This window comes from Choloepus didactylus, chromosome 7, assembly GCF_015220235.1.
Source record: "Choloepus didactylus isolate mChoDid1 chromosome 7, mChoDid1.pri, whole genome shotgun sequence".
In the NCBI taxonomy this organism is placed as follows: Eukaryota; Metazoa; Chordata; class Mammalia; order Pilosa; family Megalonychidae; genus Choloepus; species Choloepus didactylus.
The window spans coordinates 116,475,442-116,493,907 of NC_051313.1; the positions used below are offsets into that span (position 1 = coordinate 116,475,442).

The 18,466-nt window shown below is 48.2% G+C and overlaps 1 protein-coding gene across 1 annotated transcript in view; it reads right to left on the bottom strand.

Moving 5' to 3' along the window:
• Positions 1 to 6,085: 6,085 nt before the first annotated feature.
• Positions 6,086 to 18,466, bottom strand: part of SCUBE3 (signal peptide, CUB domain and EGF like domain containing 3) — a 32,716-nt gene continuing 20,335 nt past the window's right edge. Inside the window, exons 8-23 of the mRNA XM_037843432.1 lie at positions 16,297 to 16,413; positions 14,481 to 14,603; positions 13,860 to 13,976; positions 13,245 to 13,370; positions 12,864 to 12,983; positions 12,626 to 12,730; positions 12,209 to 12,325; positions 11,705 to 11,863; positions 11,240 to 11,455; positions 10,790 to 10,951; positions 10,415 to 10,582; positions 9,746 to 9,907; positions 9,152 to 9,349; positions 8,500 to 8,652; positions 8,297 to 8,376; positions 6,086 to 6,600 (exon numbers count right to left, since the gene is read on the bottom strand). Coding sequence (XP_037699360.1) covers positions 6,451 to 6,600; positions 8,297 to 8,376; positions 8,500 to 8,652; positions 9,152 to 9,349; positions 9,746 to 9,907; positions 10,415 to 10,582; positions 10,790 to 10,951; positions 11,240 to 11,455; positions 11,705 to 11,863; positions 12,209 to 12,325; positions 12,626 to 12,730; positions 12,864 to 12,983; positions 13,245 to 13,370; positions 13,860 to 13,976; positions 14,481 to 14,603; positions 16,297 to 16,413 — 2,273 coding nt within the window. The 3' untranslated portion in view covers positions 6,086 to 6,450. The remainder of the gene's footprint in view (positions 6,601 to 8,296; positions 8,377 to 8,499; positions 8,653 to 9,151; positions 9,350 to 9,745; positions 9,908 to 10,414; positions 10,583 to 10,789; positions 10,952 to 11,239; positions 11,456 to 11,704; positions 11,864 to 12,208; positions 12,326 to 12,625; positions 12,731 to 12,863; positions 12,984 to 13,244; positions 13,371 to 13,859; positions 13,977 to 14,480; positions 14,604 to 16,296; positions 16,414 to 18,466) is intronic.

Genomic DNA, 18,466 nt, shown 5'->3' on the forward strand with positions numbered 1-18,466 from the left:
TTCTTTTCACTAATTATATGTCTTAGGGATGAATGTTGAGGAGACCTGGATATAATTGCTTGCCTTTAAATTGGTGGGAAAAAAAAAAGCCCCTTCTGGCATTTACTGCTTTCTTTGCTTTGCTTCCTGGGAACTCTCTCCCTCTGCCTCATTTTACATGCATCTTAATTCAGATCATCCCAACATGGGCCAAAGTACCCTGGTTCTAAGACAATACTTCATCTTTAACAGAAATATTTATAAGAAGGGGAAAAACAACCCTTCTTTACTCCCCAGGTTTTTACACCCTGGGCCATGCTTCATGATTCAGTTTAGGAAGGGATAGGCCTTTTTTAATGTGGGACAAGAACTATGGTAAAAGGGGAGGTGGAATGGAAAGGGTACATGAATATGTCAGCTGTCTCTTGAACAGATTCATTTTAGAAAAGATTTCATATGAAGTTGATGGTCTGGAAATGTATTCCCTTGAAACTCTTCTCAGATTGATTTCCTTGCCCACGTACCCCTTGGAAAGTCTTCCCTGGAAAGTCTTTATGTACCCCACTTTAAAGACTGCTTGATATAGGCAGACCTATATTCCAGTGGCCCTGACTGTACATTATTCTGGGACACCATTGTAGGTGTCCCAGAAAGTGAGGAAGACTTGATGTTTTTGGAATAGAAGAGGGTTAAGAGAGAAGGCAATCTTTGTTGCTCAGATGTGGCCCTCTCTCTCTAGCTAAGCCAACTTGAAAGGTGAAATCACTGCCCTCCCCTCTACGTGGGATCAGACACCCAGGGGAGTGAATCTCCCTGGCAACGTGGAATATGACTCCTGGGGAGGAATGTAGACCTGGCATCGTGGGACGGAGAACATCTTCTTGACCAAAAGGGGGATGTGAAAGGAAATGAAATAAGCTTCAGTAGCAGAGAGATTCCAAAAGGAGCCGAGAGGTCACTCTGGTGGGCACTCTTACGCAGACTTTAGACAACCCTTTTTAGGTTCTAAAGAATTGGGGTAGCTGGTGGTGGATACCTGAAACTATCAAACTACAACCCAGAACCCATGAATCTTGAAGACAGTTGTATAAAAATGTAGCTTATGAGGGGTGACAATGGGATTGGGAAAGCCATAAGGACCACACTGCACTTTGTCTAGTTTATGAATGGATGAGTAGAAAAATAGGGGAAGGAAACAAACAGACAAAAGTACCCAGTGTTCTTTTTTACTTCAATTGCTCTTTTTCACTCTAATTATTATTCTTGTTATTTTTGTGTGTGTGCTAATGAAGGTGTCAGGGATTGATTTAGGTGATGAATGTACAACTATGTAATGGTACTGTGAACAATCGAAAGTTTGATTTGTTTTGTATGACTGCGTGGTATGTGAATATATCTCAATAAAAAAAAAAAAGAAGTTTAATGGAGTTTATCCTGCGGGTTTTAGGAACTGTTTTGGTCCTGTTAACCCTGTAAAAAAAAAAAAAAAAAAAAGAGAAGGCAAAGAGGATGGCCCTAAGTTGGTGAGTTACAGTGGTCCTGAATATGGTCCTCAGCTTTGTAGTTCTAGAAATGTGATTTTGTTGATGTACATAAAGATGTTCATGTCTTGTCACACTAAATCAAACTCACAGGGAGTTAATGTAAAAGTAGAATGCCAGTGAATTAATTTATATTCTTAACCACCATATGAACTGGATTCTCTCTCCTGTTAGGAAATCTACAGGGGAAGATAAATTATAATCAGAAATTTACGTAAAGAATGTGGATTTTAAGCATGGCTATTGTTATCAAGCTATGATAGCCACATGCTCAGTGCCTAGCACATAATAGGAGCTCAGTAATTATTTATGCAATGAAGGCATCTGTCTCCATTACAGATGCTAAAAGGATTGTGGTAGATCAACCCAACACATTTTTTGATCATGCAGATTTTTCCATGTTCCTCAATTTCTACTCTTAAGTGGCTATATCATAAAGATATTAAACCCAGTAAGATTTCATGTCAGGGAATTATGTAGTTGCAACAATTAAATTTAACTATCATCTCTGAGCCTAGAAATTGAAACTTCCATTTATAAAAGAGATTGGAAATTGCTTTCCTGTGCTTGTAGGAGTAATGATGGTAGTATGGCTAGGTGATCTGCATTACAGAATTCTACCTTTTGGGGCCAAGAGTGTACTGCGTAAAAAAGAATGACCTTGGTTGGCTCTCTCTGCTTGTACTTTGCTAGAGGTGGGATGTCTTAATTAGGGAGGTATTTGAGCCACCTGTGGCTTGGCCAGTTTTGGGGAACTATACTATGAGAAGGAAGACCATTTCCCTGAATTTCTCCCACTTCCTAGATCCCTTCCAGAGGATAATTCTTGATACTGCTTTTAAAGACAGACATGTGATAAACTTTTCAAATTCTAAAATCATTAGGAATAAGATGGATCACTGAAAAGCTTTGGTAAGTCTTGTCTGGAAGCCAGAAGATACTTATGTTTCCTCAAGCCTTTTTTTCAGCTCTAGTATAAGCTAGTGAGACAGATGAAAAGATGCCAAGCTGAAGAGTTTTATTTAGTATTTTAATAATAATAATAAAAAGATAATACAAAATCCAAACATTTCTTTTTACAAGTTTAGATACATATTTTTTCCCAAGTGCAAAATACTCTATGAACTGCATCATTTATAGTTTATTGCTGATTGTGTAGGAGATGCTTACTATATTGGCAGCAGTGGAAGGCAGATATAAATACAATATTTTGAGATTCCTTCTGCATTAAAAAAAAAAAAAGTCTCCCACATGGTGATGATGATTCTCTGAAACTTTTGTTCAACTCCACAGAAGAAGAAAGTTTTCAGTTTGTCCAAACTTCTACAATTTGTGTTGTCTAGATAAGCTGATAACAAATTGGGGGTCCTAGTCCCTCTAATCATAGTTCCTCAAAGGACATCTCATCCAAATAGTGGCCCAAGGACAGGGTGTTATCTTTGAGACAGGTCAAATCTAAAGATACCTTGTGTTGTTTGCTTCTGCTTCTCCCTTACTGTGCTTAAAGAAAGAAACCAGGAAGGTTAACATTATTTTCTGCTTATGGTCACTTACACTCCCTTCCTTGCTAGTTTGAGGCTTTTATTTTGAGGTTAAGCATCAAATTTGAAAGCCTGAATGCTCTATAACATTTTCTGGCATTTTGAGACATAATCTCCTAATTCACTCCAGAGTTACTCCCAACATGAATATAGAGAGCACTTCTCGGATATAAAGTTTCATTAGGGCCAAAGACCAAGAGACTTTAAGCAACAAATCTGAGCTTCCACTACCTCAAACCGACCAAATGAGCAGTCACAGCTCATTGTCACCCGTTGGGGATTTCTAGGCCTAGGGTAGACACCTCAAGTCCTGGCTTTAGTCAATTTTCTCCTGACTGAAAGTTCTCTCAAATTTAGGGAACAGGCCTCGCCTAATAATACAGAAAGAGGGAGACAGAGAAGTAATGAGGAATTGGCAGGTTGTTGAGGATATAAGTGCCTTTCTGACATACATCATTTGGTGCTTGGAGGCCTCACGGAGAAGACTTTCCATTCCCAGACTCAAATCAGGGAAGGTTATATACTAAAACTAATGAGGCTCCACAGCACTGGCCCTATGAGCATCCTATTAGAGACGCCTCTGGGATGGTTCATGAAGGGATCCCACTTACACCATGTTCTCACTGTCCCTTCTCTGGTGAAAACTTTTTCTATCTGGCCTGTAAAGGCCTAAAGACTCCCTGAGTGTTGATTCCTCATTTCTAGACCACCTAGCCCTTAGTTTTATGCCCCAGGGTTGTCTTCTTCCATGCAACCCAAGCTTTATCTGAATTAAACATGGTGGACAACAGTAGGGTCTTCACCTGCACACTGACATTTCCCTTGAAATTAGTTAAGAAGCCCAGTGGTCTATACTTTCTTTACTGTGGCAATCATTTGCAGGTCCCAGAAACCACAGAATACATGATTGGAGGAGGTTTGTTTTGTATATGTATAGAGTCAGAGGAAAGGAAGGGGGCAAGGAGAAGCCAGACCCTGAAAGCATAAATTGGGCAACACCTGGCTATTTGTCTTTCCAAGAGAGATGTGAAATGTCAGGGAGAGAGGAATCAGAAAGTTACCCCAGTTTCTGGTAGAGAATTAGGATGGGACAAAGTTGATTGAAGCAGTTTTCATGGCACTTCCTGGGAAGTGCAGACACTCCTTCCCAGTGACTATTAACTCTGCTTGGAAGCAGCCATTTTGCATTTTTTACAGAGGCTCTCTTTGAATCAAAGAGACAAAGGCTCTATCCCCAGTGGCCATGGTATTGACTAATGGATGTGAGGGGAGCTAGCTGTGTCATTGGTTACCTACTGCTAAGGCTGCTTTGGCTGGTGAATGCTACTGTTGGGGGGGGGAGGCAGGCTCCTTAATTGGTGTTGAGTTTCCTGGAGGACAAACCCTAAGAGTCAAGTGGTAGCCTTTGATTAACTACGACTACAGTATTGAGGAAACTGGAAGGAACAGATGGAAAGTGATTTTGCAGGCAGCAGTTGGACTGAGGGTAGACTGTGCAGGAACTGGGCTTGGGCACAGACCTGGTTCTTCTTCCTTTTGAAAAACAGTAGTTGAGGAAGCTAGGCTTGAAGTCAACTCCAAGAGGAAATGAATGATGAACAGGTAGAGGTAAGCAGACCAGTCAAGGTTGGGCAAACATCTGGTGCCTCCACCAAATTCATACCTGGGTAACTCCTATTCTTGGCTCCCACAGCCTTGTCTCTGTCCTCAGGACCCTGAGTCACTCCACGCCCAGGTGGTTTCTCCTGGTCCTCGTCCATTGCAGGCTGGAGATATGCACACCAGGGGAAAAAAAAGGATGAAAACAGGAAAAAGATGGAGGTTTTCCCTATATGGGGTGGAGAATCACTGACCAATTCCATTAACCTCTACAGTCATGAGGTCCATGCCAAATCCATGGAGAGGTACAGGGATGGCAGGATTGATTTAGCAAACACAGGTCCCTTTCCTTCCTGCTCCATCAAATTCCCAGAATTCCTGTCCTACACATCAGGTCCCTCTGAGCTATAGTCTTGGGTTGCCCCAGCCAACAGTCCTAGAGATCTAGGTGGCTACTGGTGGAAGAATAGACAGGTTACATGTTCCAGCACTCAAGGTTCATAAGATTCAAAACCTTTTTTCTTCCACTCCAAACACACACTCTTCTCTCTTGGGCAGCTATAAATAGGGTTGTTCTGAAAGAGGAAGAAAAAATCCCTGCCCCCCCCCCCAAAAAAAAAACCTCAGAAAACAAAAACCCCTCCCTCTAGACAACATAGAAAGACTCAAAATGATTGCACTTATTAGATGTGGGCAAGGTGGGCAGAAGGCTTGCCAAGTGCGCACACATTCCTCTTGCTGCCCACAGCCTGGGGCTAGAGGTAGGTGGCTCTGGGCTGGCTACAGAATGGGGTCCTCTTTGGTGGAGCCCTCCAGCCACCTGGGGCTACAAGGGAAAGATGACTGCAGAGTAAGGCCCAGGCTGGCTTCCAGTCAGCAGCCATGTTTGTTTAAGGACTACACTTAGCAAGGGGAATAGGGCTCCCCCAGAAAGTATTTAGATGGGGGTACAGGGGTGGCTGGGCCAGCAAGGACAAGTAAGACAAGGGATTAGTATTTGAGGCTGGTTTTCAATTGTTCTGTAGTTTATAGTCTTTGTGATACATTTTCTTTCTTTCTTTTTGGTGATACTTTACAACCTGGTTTTCTGTCTTGCAGAGCTAGTCTTTCTCTCAGGGTAGTGCGTCCTACTCTTCCTCATTTAGCTGGTGTCCATTGTGCCAGTAGTGTGGGCCACTTGCAAGCCCTTATGGAATAGACCTCAGGCAGACATGTGGGCAAGGAAGGAGAGGAGCTGTATAGACAAGAAGGTCGGCTGTGTGAGTGGTCCAGGGATCAAACCTTGTGCCCCAGAGGATCAGTGCTGGCATCAGCCATAAATCAAAGGTTCTTTGGCAGGACCCTGGGCTGCTGGAATCACTCTGGGGGACATAGCCAGGACACATTTTGGCTCCTGACTAGCAAGGCATAACTCTATAATAGTGAGGTCCTTCTTCCCCCTCCCCATTCCTTACTAGGACTGTTTTGTGGGCCTCCAGCACCCTTCCAAGTTGATGAGGCCAGAGATCTGAGTAGATAAAATATGAGCAGTTTGGTTGGAGAGGAGAGCACTGAATGGCTTTTCCAAGAAGCATGTAAGAAAAGGGAAAACCATAAATAGAGAGAGGTGGAGAGAGACAAGAAAAGGAAACTAGAGAGAAAGAGAGAGTGCCTATCTGAACAGTGATTTTTTTTTTTTTTCCTCCAAAAAGAGCTTGAGGAGAGAGTTCCTTATCTGTAGGTAGGGACTGCCAGCTCTGAGGGCTAAAGAGTCTGGGACTTCAAAACCAGGATCTCTGGGCCTAGGGGCACTATTTGTAGGGCCTCAGGAAGCTGGAAACTTTGGAACGGAGCAGTTTGATGAAGGATTTTGGCAGCATCTCCTTGTGCTTCTCTGTGTACTTAAAGTAGTTCTGAGGGTGGGCCAGCACCTCGAAGAAGGCCTTGATGAGCTTCTTGTCCTGCAGAGGATGGCAGGTGGCAACATAAGCCTTAGCGTTGGGGGTGGGGAAGTTCTGGAAACCAGTCTTCACTCAACAGCCCCTCTTAATGTCTAATAAACATCTAAAACTGAACATATCCAGAGGTGAACTCTGGACTCCCATCCCCAACAGTTACTGCTTCTTTAGAGGTCCACAACTCAGTCAATGGCAGCTCCATCCTTCTACTACTCAGGCCCCAATCCTTGGAGTCATATTTGACTCCTCTCTCTTGCTCACAGCTACAACAAATCCTTGTTGATGCTACCTTCAAAATATATCCAGGGTCTGACCACTTATCATCTCCGCAGCTACCACCCTAGTCCAACCCACCATCATCTCTCTCTTGGACTACTGCAATATCCTCCTAACCAGTCTCCATGCCTGTATCCTTGCCCCTCTACAGACATTTCTCCCCATAGCAATTAAAGTGAGTTTTTTAGTTTTAAAATCAGATCATGTTCTCTTTCTGTTTGAAACACTTCTCTGTGTTCAGAGTAAAGCCCAAGTCCCTTGCAGGACCCATAAGGTGCATGTGGATCCATTCCTTGCTCCCTCTTCTATCACCCCCAACCCCCACCCTCCACACACTCACACACTTGGCTGAGCCACACTGACCTTCTCATTGTTCACCAACATGCCAAAATGCTCCCAGGCTCCTTAGCTAGGAATGCCCCTCTCCTGATTTTCTAATGGCTAGCCTTTTACTCATGCTGGACTTTTCTCCTCAGAGAGGCCTTTCCTGACCATCCTGTCTTAAACAGCACCATGCTGTGTGGAGACCCTCCTAGATGCACCAAGCACCAAGAATTCGAACGCAGACCTAGCTTTTAGACTATGACTAGTGTTCTTTCCACTGCCTCAATGTTTTGTTTGTTTGTTTGTTTGTTTTAATAAGAGGTGAGGCTTTTAGCTTCTCACCTCACATGAACAGCTGCACTCCCACCTACTTTATCATTTGGAGTGCCACAGAACATTGTATTTGAAATAGGATTCAGATGCTTAAAAAATGTTTGAAAAGCATTGTTGAAATTATTTTACTAATAATAAAAACAAAACTTCTTGTGCAGTAAGGATTTATGAAGGATAATGCTATGACTAGGGCTATAGTTTCTTAAGTAAGTTTTTCTCAAACTGGCATCCATAGACCCATCAGTGTCTAGTCCAGTCTTCAGTGTTGGAAACATTTATTTTCCTTTAAAAGAGGGCTATACATTAATTAATTCTGAGAAATGCTGGCAAGATCAGTTTCTCTTCTGGGGGGGTAGAGATGGGGATGGCATGGGGGGGGAGTAAAAGAAGGAAGGGATTTATGTAAAAGTATCTTTCTGTATCTGTTGGTGGAAGAGATAGGGATAATTTCATCTCATCCTCCCTTTCTCGTCCAAGTTTTCCCCCAGTTGCAACATAGTATGGGTGACCTTGCCAATCTGGAATGCCTACAGTCAGATGGGCTTGGGCTCAAGTCTTAGGAGCGGTGCAACCATGGATAGGTTTGAAAACTCTCTATGCCTCAGTTTTCTCTCCTAAAATGTGGGAATGAGGAAAGCATCTACCTCATAGAGTTGTTGGGTATATCAAATGAGAAAATTCATGTATGCACATAGCACAGTGCCTGGCACATTGTTAGGTCTTCATTAAATGCTGGCTGCTATTACTGTTGTTAATATTCACTTGCCTTTAAAATCTCCTGGTGGTTTTCAGAGGCATAGAGCCGGCCGTCTCTTACAATGTCTTCTACTAGCTGTTCGTAGTCCTCTGTAAGCCAACCAAGAGGAGGGACTTAGGGGTGAGTGCTCTCCCTGATCCCCTGGATCCCTCTAAAGACCCATGGCCCTCCCCTTTCTCACCCACCTCCCTGCCTTTCTTGCCCCTGCTCACCATCATAGGTAACATAGGGGATTTGGAAGCCACGGGCACTATTGGCCTCACTTGTTTTGAAGTTGATCCAGAGCTTCCTGGAGCGAGCCGTGAAGGCAATGGGGCGTTCATAGGTCTGACAGGTCTCATAGGTGGTAATGGAGGATGGAGAGGCTGGGAAGGCAAGCAGCAGGTCAGGAGAGTGGCACGGTAGGCTCCCCAAGCCCTCCTGGAGTGAGGGTAGTGGGGGGAAGGAATCACACTGACAGAAGCTCCTAACCCTACCCCACCCCCACCCTGTCCCCACCCCATCCCCAAACCCTCTCCACTTCTCTGGGCTTGTTCCATAACTCCTCTTTGACATCTGGGCACTCATATAGTGTAAGAAATTTGACAATTAAATGGACGGAATGACAAAATTCCTAGGACAGGAAAGTGATACATGTAACACCATCTAGCCCCAGTGCTGGCTTTCTTAACCCTGCTGTCCACCAAATGTATACCATTCATTGCTTTTTTCCTTTGTTAGCTTCTCTCCTCCCAAGCTCCCTCACTGTTTTGTCTTCATGGATCCCCAGATTCACTGCCCCAGTTCCTCCTGACTTATCTTCTCTCTCTTCCAACTAGATTCTGACTCCCCTTCCCTAGCCCACCCAGCTCAGCAGCCACCCACAGTTCTTTCTCATGACGAGGACATCTCCACACTCATCCTCAGATGGCAGGAAGATCTCGGGTACCACTATAAGGATCTTGCGCTTGGGTGGGGGGTTGATATTCCAGATGCACTCCACGCCGGCTGGGTAGTTGCCTGGGTAGTTGGGGGACTCGATATAGCCGGTGAACTCACCCAGCTCCCCACCACACTGACGATCTGCAGCCAAACCCCAGTGAACAGAGCAAAAAAAGAGAGAAGGGAAATCAATGGGAAATGGATTAGGGAAATTGAAAGAATTCAGATACATGTAGGCAGCTGTCTTCCTAGTTCATCATCTTACCCTCCAAGTTCTAAATCCTCCTTCCTTCCTGCCCTTTTAGCACCTTCTCTTCTCACTTCAGCTGTCTCTCCCTCCCCATTACCTGTCTCTAGGGAGAGGGTGCTACAGGGCCCAACCCTGTAATAGTCTTTTGATTGCATGGGCCAGGAACTTTCCGGCCCATCCATCCCCGAAGTCCTCCTCCCTTTTGGTCTGTCCCAGGCCCCTTTTCTTCCCATGTCCACTGCTCCCAGATCTCGACTCCCTTTCCCACAACCTGGCCTGCCACGTACTCTTGCACTGGGCCACGCTGGTGGAGCCATCAAAGTCAGTGCTTGTGTTTCCTGGACAGCGGGTACAGAAGTTCTGACGGAAGTCAGGCTGATAGGATCCCAGGGCACAGCGGATGCAACGATGGATGCTGGTGTTGTAGTAGTGCCCAGGGGAGCACTGGACTGCAGGGAAGGGGGAAGCAGGAGTCAAGGATGGCAGGCAGGTGGGCATTCTGGGGCATGGGATGGGCAGGACACATTTATTATGGAAAATAAGGAGATGAGGTCACTAGAATTCATTTCAAGCCTCTTTCCAACCTTTCTCATTCATACCATAAGCTTTTAAGCCCAGGGAAAAACAAACTTTAATGAGTCATTGGCTACAGTGCCAACACAACCTGAGCATTTTGCTGAAACTAGATAAAACTCATTTGGGGTATTGAGGGCAATGGACCACAAATTCTCCAAATAGCGGGGTAAGTGGAACTGTTACTTCTTCCCTGATTCCCAGGCTTGGGATGGTTGGAGGGACTGTAGGCAGGACAGTGTGGTTTGTCAGGCAGGTGGGCCCTTCCCAGTTTGGGAAAGATGGTGTGGCAGATTACTTGGGTCTGCTGTAGGGACTTGGAGAGTCCTTTTGGGAAGAGCTGGGGTTGTGGGGTCCCCCAGCAGGGTGAGTAGTCTACTCACCTTTGGTGTCACAGTCTTGGAAGGAGATAGCCCCCTCATGCTTGGTGGTGAGGCTCCCACCACATGGGAAGCACAGTGTCCGTCCTGCTTCAGGTTGATAAGTGCTACGTGGACATGGCTGGCAGGGCTTGAACCCATCTACAGAGTGTTGGCCAGGTGGGCACTGACCTGCAATGAGCCAACGGCCCAACTCTGATGGGGATGGTCCTGAGTCACCCCCATGGGGACACCCAGTCTCAGGGGCCAGAAGCACACAAACAGGATGTCGACTAGGAGAGTGGCCTGGAACCTGGGCCTGCCCTTTGGGAAATCCCATGCCCATGGGCATCCCAGTGCCCACCCTACCCCAGTCTGTATTGTTTGTTCCCCTGGCACCTGCACATGTGGTGATGTTGGTGGCTCCAAGAGGCCCGTGGGCATCACTCCCAGGGCAAAGGTCGCAGGAGAGCTGCCCTTCTCTCTCCTGGAAGGTGCCAGCTGGGCATGGCACACACTGCTCCGTCTGGCCGTGGTAATACGTTCCCTGCGGGCAGCTGACTGAGGGAGAGTCGGCCGCGCTAGCCACCCCCCACCCCCATTTCCCACCACCCAGGACTGGGACTCCCCTTCCCGCTTCACCAGATTCAGGGAGAATCTCTTCCTCAGGGATCAAACAGAATCCTGCTTCTTGAGGGACCTGATTTCAGCCTGGGACCAGGGAGGGGAGGATGGCTGGCAGTAAGGTCTTAGCTGCCTCACAGTTTGAGAGATGGAATTGAGGCTGTAAAGGATCCTGCTCTGAGCTGGGCCCTCCCCACTCCCCTGCTCCCCAGGAAGCTCCCTTACCACACTTGGCCCCAGAGCGATGCTGCCCAGGCCTACAGGCCTCCACCAGCTCTGCTCGCTCTCCAGATACCAGGCCTGGTTTGTGGGCCAGCTCATAATCAAGGCCTGCCAGGCGCAGCAGAAAGCGGTCCTGGTTAATGGACTTTTTGAGCATCTTCAGGGACCCTTTCAGTCGCCGTTCCATCCGCTGTCGGAGGCAGGGTAGCCCACAGCCAGCTGGTGGATTTCACCATGAGTTAGGGAAGGAAGAGAAAGAGAGTAGCTGTCAGTAGGAGAGTTAGGCGAACAAAGCTGGGAGTTGAGAGGGGCATGGTGAGAAAGGGACTGACTCCTGGACTTGGCTTTAACAGGGTCTGTTCCCTAGATAAGGCTGTGCCCCTTCCATTTGCTGCTGGAACCTGTGGTTTCCCCACCTATGCATTCCCCTCCTCACCCTCTTCTCAATAGGAGTACCCCCAGTCCTACCTGTGGTTTCTTCAGCTTTGACCTCTGCCTCGAGTTCCAGGGTGAGGCGGGTGACCTCCTTGCCTGGAGGGGTCCGGGCCCGCCGGCCCTTGCCCTTCCTAGAGGAGTCACACTTGAGGTGGATGAAGGTGACCTGGCAGTCAGAGCAGGGGGCACCACCTGGGAGAGAGGCCTTGTCAACCCGAGGGTACTCTCTAGGGGCAGAAAAAGTTCTTACTCCCAGCTCTCACTTCTCCACCCCAACCCAGACCTCACCAGATCTCTGACTGCAATTATCTCTCAACACTCTTTTAGTCTCTGATACTAATTAGTCATGGGGGAAAATGTCCTGGGCCTTTCTTGGGCCCTGTGCCCACAACTGCTTTTTCCACTGCTCTGACCAGAGTTCAGAGTGCTAGTGGGTTTTTGGAAGAGATCCTGCTAAGCAGGAGAGGCGAAGGGTGAGAAGGGTTTGGTAGCCAGACAACCCATTGGGTGGGGGTGGGGGAGATCCCCGGTCCAGACCTGGCCCCGGGATTCTGCCAGCCTCGTCCATTTTGCTTTTGTTTCGCAGGTGCAAACGGCACTTGGCGTCCTTGATCTTGAAGGAGGCCCGCTGTTTAACTGACAGCACTGCAGCCTCTAGAGGGATGGTAGATGCTCAGCACAGCCTGAGGGGCCTGTGGGGGTGGGGGCTGCTGTGGAGGGTGTTGAGAAGCTGGGTACTAAGCCAGGGGCATGGTTGGGGGAGTGAGATTATGAAATCAGGGGAATCAGATGTTGTTGGGGGCAGAGGGAGCAAGGTAGCAGGGCTGGAAAATTATAGAGCAACAGAAGGGGAACCAAGAAAAAGTAAGGCCAGGGGAATTAAGAAAGAATAGAAATAAGGGGTTAATAAGCAAGAAAGTAGGATGGGAACATGGCCTCTGGGCTGGTGCTTACCATGACAGTGGTTGGAGTTTGTGCTGTTCCCAGTGTGGCTGGCTCGGGCTGGAGCGGCCCTGGGGCTAGGGGTGCCACAGCTCACTGTGAAGCCATTCTCAGACTCTGAGAGAAGGGGGGTGTCACTGCTCTGACCCCCACCACCACCCCGTGGCCCCGCTGGTTGGAGAAATCCAAGGGGAGCACCCAGCCTTTCCTCCCTTCTCCCCCCAGCCCTCCAGCATCTTTCTCCATGTACCTGGCAAAAACCGGGCCCGAGAGGGGCAGGTTAGTGCACATGTGTCCTTCTTGCCAGACCGGTTACAGCTGAGCATGGCTTTCAAGGCCCCTGATGGACTGCCCTGGCACTTCACTGGCTCTAGGAAGGGGAGAGAGGCCTGAAGAGATGGGTACATTCCTCTCCCACCTTTTCCCTCAGTTGGCTAATTTAAGAGAAATGAATTAGCTGTGCACAGAGACTGATGAAAGGATTATTTACCAAAAATTTCATGTCTCCAACTCAAATGACTCTCCACCCTCTTTCACCTTCCATTTTCCTTACTCCTCACATGCTTTCCATGACCTCAGCTTCCCCTTGAAATTGCAGTGGCAGCTGTGGCCAGCAGAGGGCATCACTCACCTGTGCAGTCCTTGCCATTCCAGTGCAGCCGGCCCTGGCCTGCCGGGCAGGTACACTGGTAGCTGCCAAGAGTGTTGATGCAGCCAAAGCGGCATCCTCCCCGGTTGATGCTGCATTCATCCACATCTGGGGAAGGAGTAGAAAGACATAAGCAAGCAGTGGGGGGGAGTAGTAGGAACCATAGAGTGGGCAGTGAATGAAGACCTTTGGTTAGTGTTCTGGGAACCCACAGATGACTACTGGCTGCAAAGAAAAGCTCCTCTTCTTAGCTCTGTCCCCAAACAAAGGAATAAGTGAGAAGGGGCCAAGCTGACCTGCTTCTTAAAGCCTCCCATTCTTACCTGCCTTGGGCTGTAGTTTGGGAGCTAAGGATGGGGGTCAGGAAGCAGAGATGGGGATGGGAGATGGAAATTCCAGAGGCAGGATGCTCTTTCCTGATGCCCATGCCCTTCGGAGGCTGTTTTAATTCCTTCCTTTTCATCACAATGGATGCAGACACAACACATGCACCCAAGGTACTGCTCATAGCCACAGCCAACTCAGGGACTTGCTCCATCAGAGGGTAAGGAGGTGAGAGGGGCTGGAGTGGATGGGGATACAAGCTTGCTGGCTTACCCCCACAGTGAGTGACACCATAGAGCAAGTAGCCACGATGGCAGAGGCACTGGAAGCTTCCTGGCATGTTGACACATATGTGGTCACAGGTTCGATCAAAGGAGCACTCATCTATGTCTGAAAGGAGCAAGGATTCAAGTCACTGAATCTGTGTTGGGGCACTTGACCTCTTGCTCAGATGAAGGATCTACATGAGGGGCCTTGGCTAATCCCCTCGAATTGAGAAAATTCCTACTCATAGCCCAACCCTAGGGTTAGCAATTCAGCAATGCCCACCACCCCCTCCATTTGGAATCCTTGGAGTCAGGAATTGAGAGATCTGATGCCTGTGGATCAGGGCTACCGTGTGTAGTTATGCAGGTCAAAACCTGCCAGGGATTTGAATTGGGGTAAAATCCATCCCTCTCTCCTTGCCAAGCCATGTAACCCAGTGTAAATGGAACAGAAGCTGGTCCATCAAGAGGAAGGGGGCACCATTTGCTAATTTGCAGCATGACACTGCCTGTGGAGACTTTCCATGGTGTCTATTGAGTTTCTCAGACTCTGACACTCTGGCTTCCTTGAAACTCTCCTATCCCAAGTACCTTTCCCAAGGCTTTTCCCTTGGCCCCAGTTGCTTACCCTGGCAGTTCCTCTCGTTGATGAGAAGCTTATAGCCCTTCTTGCAGCTGCATTCGAAGCTGCCTACTGTATTACGGCAAATGTGGTCACAGCCCCCATTGTTCAAGCGACACTCGTCTATGTCTGAGAAAGCCGGCCAGGACACAAGTAGGAGAGAATTAAAAGGTAATAATGAAGGCTGGGCACAGGAGACAAGATCCCTCCTTTACTCACAGAGACAAGGAAAAACAAGGAGAGCCTTGGCCTGCCCCTCTAATTTCCCTTTCACTCTACTATCTCCATTTCTTCCCTGTTCAGGGGATCTGTGGCCATTAGTAACACCCTCTTTCCTGGGACTGAGTCCTCTTAGAAGGGGACAGGTGGGGACCTGAGCAGGAACAGGTGGGTATTTGACTGCAGGGCTAGTCCATGTCTCTTACTCTCCAGCTGGTGGTTAGAGTTTATCTCTTCCCTTGCCCCCCACCCATCACAAGAGCCCTGAGAGGGGCCAAGGAGAAGTGGTGATTCAGAAGGGACTCACAGGAAAGGGTAGCCCTTCAGAGAGGAGGAGCTGGGAGAGAGGCTAGGCTGGGAGGATCTCCAGGAGAGCCAGTGAGGTTGGGTAGCTGATGGGGGAGGGTTGGGGGCCAGGCAGGGGCTGGACTGGGAGAGGTCTGGAGAGACTCAGGCCTGAGGCAGCTTTCAGCACTAGTAAGGGAAGGGGGGCGGGAGTGGGTGAGCTGCTTCCTTCCTGAGGTCAAGTTCCCCAAGCTGGTGGCAGACAGGACCCAGGCTACTCACCCCGACTTGGAGGAGGGGGCAGGGCAGGCAGCCTTCCACTTCACTCTCAGCATACCTGTCAACAGTCCTTCCCAGCAGGAAACCTCTCAGCTCTGGCTGTCTGACCTGCTGCCCCAGCCCTCCCCCCTCCTCTCGCAGCTGTTGAGCCAAAAGACACAAAGAGCCCAATCCTCCTTTCAGTCCCCACTCCTTGTGACTAGGGGACAGACCTGATGAAACACTATTTTCAGTAAGGCTACCCTCCCTTTTTTCCTCTCCCCCTCTATCCCTCAGCCTCACGACGGGCTAATTAAAAGGAGGGAAATAGAATGGATAATGTGGGAAAGTATGCCATAACAATAGCTAATACAAAGTGCTTACCATCTGCCAAGCACTGTTCTCAGTACTTTATATATTAACAACCCATTTAATCCACACAACAGACCTACAAGGCAGTCACTGTTATTGTGGGGAAACTGAGGCACAGGCAGATTAAGTAATTTGTTCAGGATCAAAGAGCTAGTAAGAGGCAGAGCCGGGATTTGAGCCCATGTAGTCAGGCTCCAGCGTCAGTGCTCTTAACCACTACCATTTCTCCCTCCTTCCGTTACAGAACTTCTATGGGGAGAGATCATTCCCCCAGAGCCCCCTGGGAAGGTCTGCGGAATGTGGGTTACGAAGGTTATGGAACACACACCTGTGACCTCATGCATACACAAAGTCAGGGCTCAAATATCCTTTCAGACCCAGGGACAAAAGTGAATGGCATGTTCATTAATCAAAAGGGTTAGGGACCCATAGGGGGATAGGAAGGAGAATAGGGAAAACAAGGCAGGGTGGGGGCAGGGAGCACTAAGGAACTGGCTGGACTTTTGTGCCTTTTAAACTGAGAAAAGGTAGACAGGAAACAACCCTTAAACACAGCCTCTGTTCTTTATAATCAGGATAGCATCCAGGGGATTGACAAGGTGTGGTTCCACATAGGTACCCTATCTCTGGTCCCAACCTCAGCCCCTTGCCAAAGGTCTCCAGGCTTCCCGCCTCTCAAAGCTCTTACCTTTGCAGGTCTTCCTGTCTGGCTGCAGCATGAAGCCCACAGGGCAGCTGCAGTGGACACCAGTAGCTGCATCATGGCACTTACTGTCGCAGCCCCCGTTGTTGACGGCACAGGTCTCTGTGTAGCGGGAGGTGGGGGAGGGTAAACCAGGTTATTGGCCTGGAGGAGTCCCGACCTCTAAGGTAGTGGAGACCACAGAGGCCCAAGGGGAAGCCTCAGCTGCCTCCCTGTCCTTTAGAAAGAACATTATCTGGAGGCTCCCAGCCTCCTTCCTCTGTCATTCCCAACCCCCATCCCCTCACAAGTGCAGCCAAGCAGTCCACTTCCCTGCCCCCTACTTGATTGAAACAAGGTGGACAGCAGTGAGGCAGGTACAAGCCAGAGCTGTCAGCCAGGAATGTGCTAAGGGGGTGGAAGAGGTAGAGAAGGCAGAGAGCTAGAAGGGATAGGAAGTAAATAAGGGTGGTTCTGGCTGCCAGGGAAGAAAGGACAGGCGTTTCCTCCTTTTCCCACCAACCATCTTTTTGGTGGGTGGGTGGATGGGTCATAGTGGGACAGTCTTCCTATAGGTGGGTTGGAAAGAGTGAGGCTGGTGATTCCTAAGATAGCTGAGGGATGGCCATCAATCCATCTTCTTGCCTGCCCAGCTGTCTTAAAAGTTAAAAAAGAACCCAGTTCAGAGACTGCTCATCTTCAGAGAAGACAACACCTACTTGGTCATTTCCTGGCCCCTTCATGTCCACTTTTCAGCTCCTCCCAAGCCCTTCTTTTTGTTCCAGGTGGAGGTAAGCTAGCTGTGGTGTTGTTTTACTTTCCTAATGGCAAGGTATTGTCTGGGAGAGAGGAGGGGGCAAAAGGATAAGAAGAGTCCAGAGGAAAAAGAAGATCTTAAGAATGTAAGTGAAACTGAGAACCTCAAAGCTAGACAAACAAAATCTTTGTTTCAATTAAGTCCCTTCTGTTGCCCCCTATTGAATGGTAATCTTCCCCATCACTGAGAGGTCAGAGCTGGGGGGCGGGGGAGGTAACTCTATTTTCTGAATTCAGAGCAAGAGAAAACAGGTTTAAACTGCAGCATGAGATAGTCACCTGAGTCCAAAGAAAAACCATCAGCTCACAGTAGTGCAAGGCACTGACAGATTATGGAGGTATTGTAGCTCTCCTAGAATTCTACCATTAAAGAGACAAAATCCCAAGGTCTCAGCTAAGGAAGAGGAGAGTGGTTCTCAGACTCAGGAACTGAGTGAGAAAAGCACCAGAGGGTACTACTGTGTTCTTAAATATCTGACTCTAAAACTCAGGCCCAAGCCTTGTCTTTGAAGAGTACAAGACAAGGGAGAGAGCTAGAAGGGATGAGAAGTAAATAAGGGTGGTTCTGGCTGCCAGAGAAGAAAGGACAGGCGTCTACCTGGTCCCTCAGATGCCCATGTTTGGGCAGCCACAGTGGGATCTTCTCTGTTTAATTCCCACCTTAGACTCTCCTGAGTTTCCCTAAGGTCATGGGAGGAACTGAGGGAACCTTGAGTTCAGGCTCCAAAACCAGCCATCATCCCTGAGAGTGGTCTCAGCATAAAAAAGAGGTTCTCCCCAGCCCTGAAGCAAGAAGAGGGGTACAAAGATCTTGCCCAGGTCTGGGCAGCTTCTTAAGGATCCAGGATGGGGAACAGCAGAGCTAGTGCAATGTCCTTCACAGGGTGGGACCAAGAAGCTGGGCATAACTGCCCACCCTTGCAGAGTAGGGTGAGGACGGCAGGATGGCATGCCCTTAACTCGTTGCTCTCAAGGTCACAGTATTAACACCACAAGTTACTCTGTGCTGACACTGTGCCAGGTGCTGACTAGATGCTCTAAATACACCATCTCAATCATCACAGCAAATCTCTAGGGGCGGACTGTTATACCCCCTATTTTACAGAAGAGTAAACTGAGGATCAGAGAGAGAAAAGTAGCTTGCCTGAGGTCATACAGTTAGAAGGTGACAGGCCCAGGACTTAAACTCAGGTCTGTCTGAATCCAAAGGTCATGCTCTCAACCAATATAGTGGGAGAGAATGGTGAGTAATGCCAGGACTATGAACCAATATGGATAAGAACCAAAGAAAGGATCCCTGAGGAGGGATGGCATCCAACCCTATCCCATCCCTATCTGGTGGGCATGATGGGTAAGATGG